General features: G+C 50.7%; 1 protein-coding gene across 1 annotated transcript; it reads right to left on the bottom strand.

Annotated features, from left to right (window-relative positions):
• Positions 1-1,245: 1,245 nt before the first annotated feature.
• LOC120395915 (olfactory receptor 52K1-like) lies at positions 1,246-2,193 on the bottom strand. The gene has a single exon (XM_039520730.1). The coding sequence runs from the start codon at positions 2,191-2,193 to the stop codon at positions 1,246-1,248; it is 948 nt and encodes a 315-aa protein (XP_039376664.1).
• Positions 2,194-2,570: the final 377 nt, after the last annotated feature.

The raw sequence follows: 2,570 nt of genomic DNA, 5'->3' as shown, positions 1-2,570 counted from the left end.
AGTGGGGGATGGTGTCATGGACCTATGATCACCCTCTGGATGGGCCCTTTTTACGACTCTGTGGCCCACGGAGAAGAGCAAAGAGGGAGAAGACCACCTCTGCGGCGACTGTACCGGTGGTGCCACAACCCATCTCTGTCTCCAGAGAGCGAAAGGGAAGTGGATGGAAGAGAGCAGCCCCTAAAGGGTGAGGGAGGGGGGACAAAAAAACCCACCCCCTGACATTCACCCAAGGACAGCGGAAATGAGAAAAACCCTGGGTGGGAGCAGTATGGAAGATGGAGAGGACACAAATGAGTAGGGCTTCTCTCCCCCCCCCCCAGCTCCTGCCTCTGCTCTGTGTCTGCAGCTGGGCTCGGGGCAGCCTGATATGAGGGCTTCTTCTGCGGCTCCATCAGGGGCAGCCTGGGCTCTTCCCCTCCCCCCGCAGCTCCTACTGGGCCTGGAGGCTTGAACTCCTGCCAGATGAAGCTGAGGCAGTCTGGGCTCGGGGCTTCTGCCCCCTTGTGCTGAGCTGCTCCACACGAATCACAGGCTGATTCCCATGTTCTGTTCATTCCCTCTGAAGCACCTGGCACTGGGCACTGTCAGAAGACAGGACAATGGGCTACATGGACCATTGGTGTTACCCGGAATGGCCATTCTGATCTTCTTAGTTAGACCCCAGATGTTTCTGCTTCCGGCTGTAACACACTATACCCCATTCCCTGCCCAGAGCTGAGATAGATCCCAGGAGTGAGTTGCTAACTGTCAGGGTGGCTAAACACTGGAATAAATTGCCTAGGGAGGTTGTGGAATCTCCATCTCTGGAGATATTTAAGAGTAGGTTAGATAAATGTCTATCCGGGATGGTCTAGACAGTATTTGGTCCTGCCAGGAGGGCAGGGGACTGGACTCGATGACCTCTCGAGGTCCCTTCCAGCCCTAGAATCTATGAATCTATGACTCATGAGGGAGTCTCTCTCTCCACAGAGTTAGTAACAAAGTAAGAATAAACAGAAGAGATGGAGCAAGATTGCAATTTCAGGGACCAAGCTACCAGGAATTAGAAAGTTTGGAACCCATTGTAGTGTGAATAGACTGACTCCCCATTTCATCACATTGACACTGCACAGTAAGGACAGGGAAGGCTTTAATGTCTCTCTGTCTGTCCAGTAAGTGATTCAAGGAAGAGAACACAGCACCATGCACCAGCCAGCTCTGCACACAGCTCAATCAGAGAGCCAGAGCACAAGGAGGAAACATTTAGATCTCTTTATGAGTAAAGAGCCGGAGCAGCCTGTCCCGGATCTGTTTGGTCCTCACCCCATAGCTAATGGGGTGTAACACGGGGGGCACCAGCAGGTACACACTGGAAATGAGAACGAGGAAATGCAGTGGCAAATTGTGGCCAAACCGCAGCATGAGAGAGGAGACTAAATCTGGGATGTACAAAGCTGAGATGGCACAAAGATGAGAGATGCAGGTCCCAAAAGTTTTGAGCCGGGCATCCTTTGTGGGGAGGCGGAAGATGGCCCGGAGGATCTGAATATAGGATATGGCAATAAAAAACACGTCCATTCCGATCACAGAGAAAAGATCAAACAGGCCATAGTAACTACTGATGCGGATGTCAGCGCAGGCCAGCTTCACCACAGCTATATGCCCACAATAGGAGTGGGAGATGATGTTGGTTCTGCAATATGGCCACTGCCTCGCCAATAAGGGATAGGGTAATGTGATTATACCACTGCGCAGCACCACCGCCAGGCCTATCTTGAACACAACAGAGTTTGTCAGGGTCGTTGAATATCTCAGAGGGTTGCAGATGGCCACGTAGCGATCAAAAGCCAGGGCCACGAGGATTCCAGACTCCATCGTTGAGAAGCAGTGAATGAAGTACATCTGGGTGAGGCAGGCACTGAAACTGATCTCCCTGGAATTGAACCAGAAAATGCTCAGCATTTTCGGTAGGGTGGAGGTGGAGATGACCAGGTCAGTGATGGCCAGCATGCAGAGGAAATAGAACATGGGCCCATGGAGGCTCGACTCCCTCTTCACGATGAACAGGATGGTGAAGTTCCCCAACACGGCTATGGTGTACATAACACAAAAGGGGATGGAGATCCATATATGGGCTGCCTCTAGGCCAGGAATGCCCAGTAGGATGAAGGTGGAGGGGTTGGTGAAGTCGGTTCTGTTAGAATCTGACATGGTGTAGGGGAGAAAATTTCCAACTCTGAGGCATAAGGGTGTCTCCTGCATGTACTGTGTATTCCCCTGACTTTCTGTGTGCTCCTAGGATCTCGGTGTTGGTCGCAGTAGAAATGCCCTACATGGAGAGACAACGTTAATATGAGACACCGCATGCAGTAGTGGAGGCTGTTGTCATGGGAGAAGCAGATTGATAGCTCTATGCACACTGAAAAATGACATTTTCATTATTCAGAGAAAATAACTATGAACAATGACCCTACTAAATACAATTCCATATTTTGTTGTGCTCCCTGCATTAATAATTCCTACGCTTTGTAGTGGGGGAACCTTAAGAGGCACCAGCAGGAAACACAAGTGTGGATACTGGTTATCCA

This window comes from Mauremys reevesii, linkage group 1, assembly GCF_016161935.1.
Source record: "Mauremys reevesii isolate NIE-2019 linkage group 1, ASM1616193v1, whole genome shotgun sequence".
NCBI lineage: Eukaryota > Metazoa > Chordata > Testudines > Geoemydidae > Mauremys > Mauremys reevesii.
The sequence above is the reverse complement of the archived record's forward strand: the minus strand, read 5'-3'. Positions and strand labels throughout refer to the sequence as shown.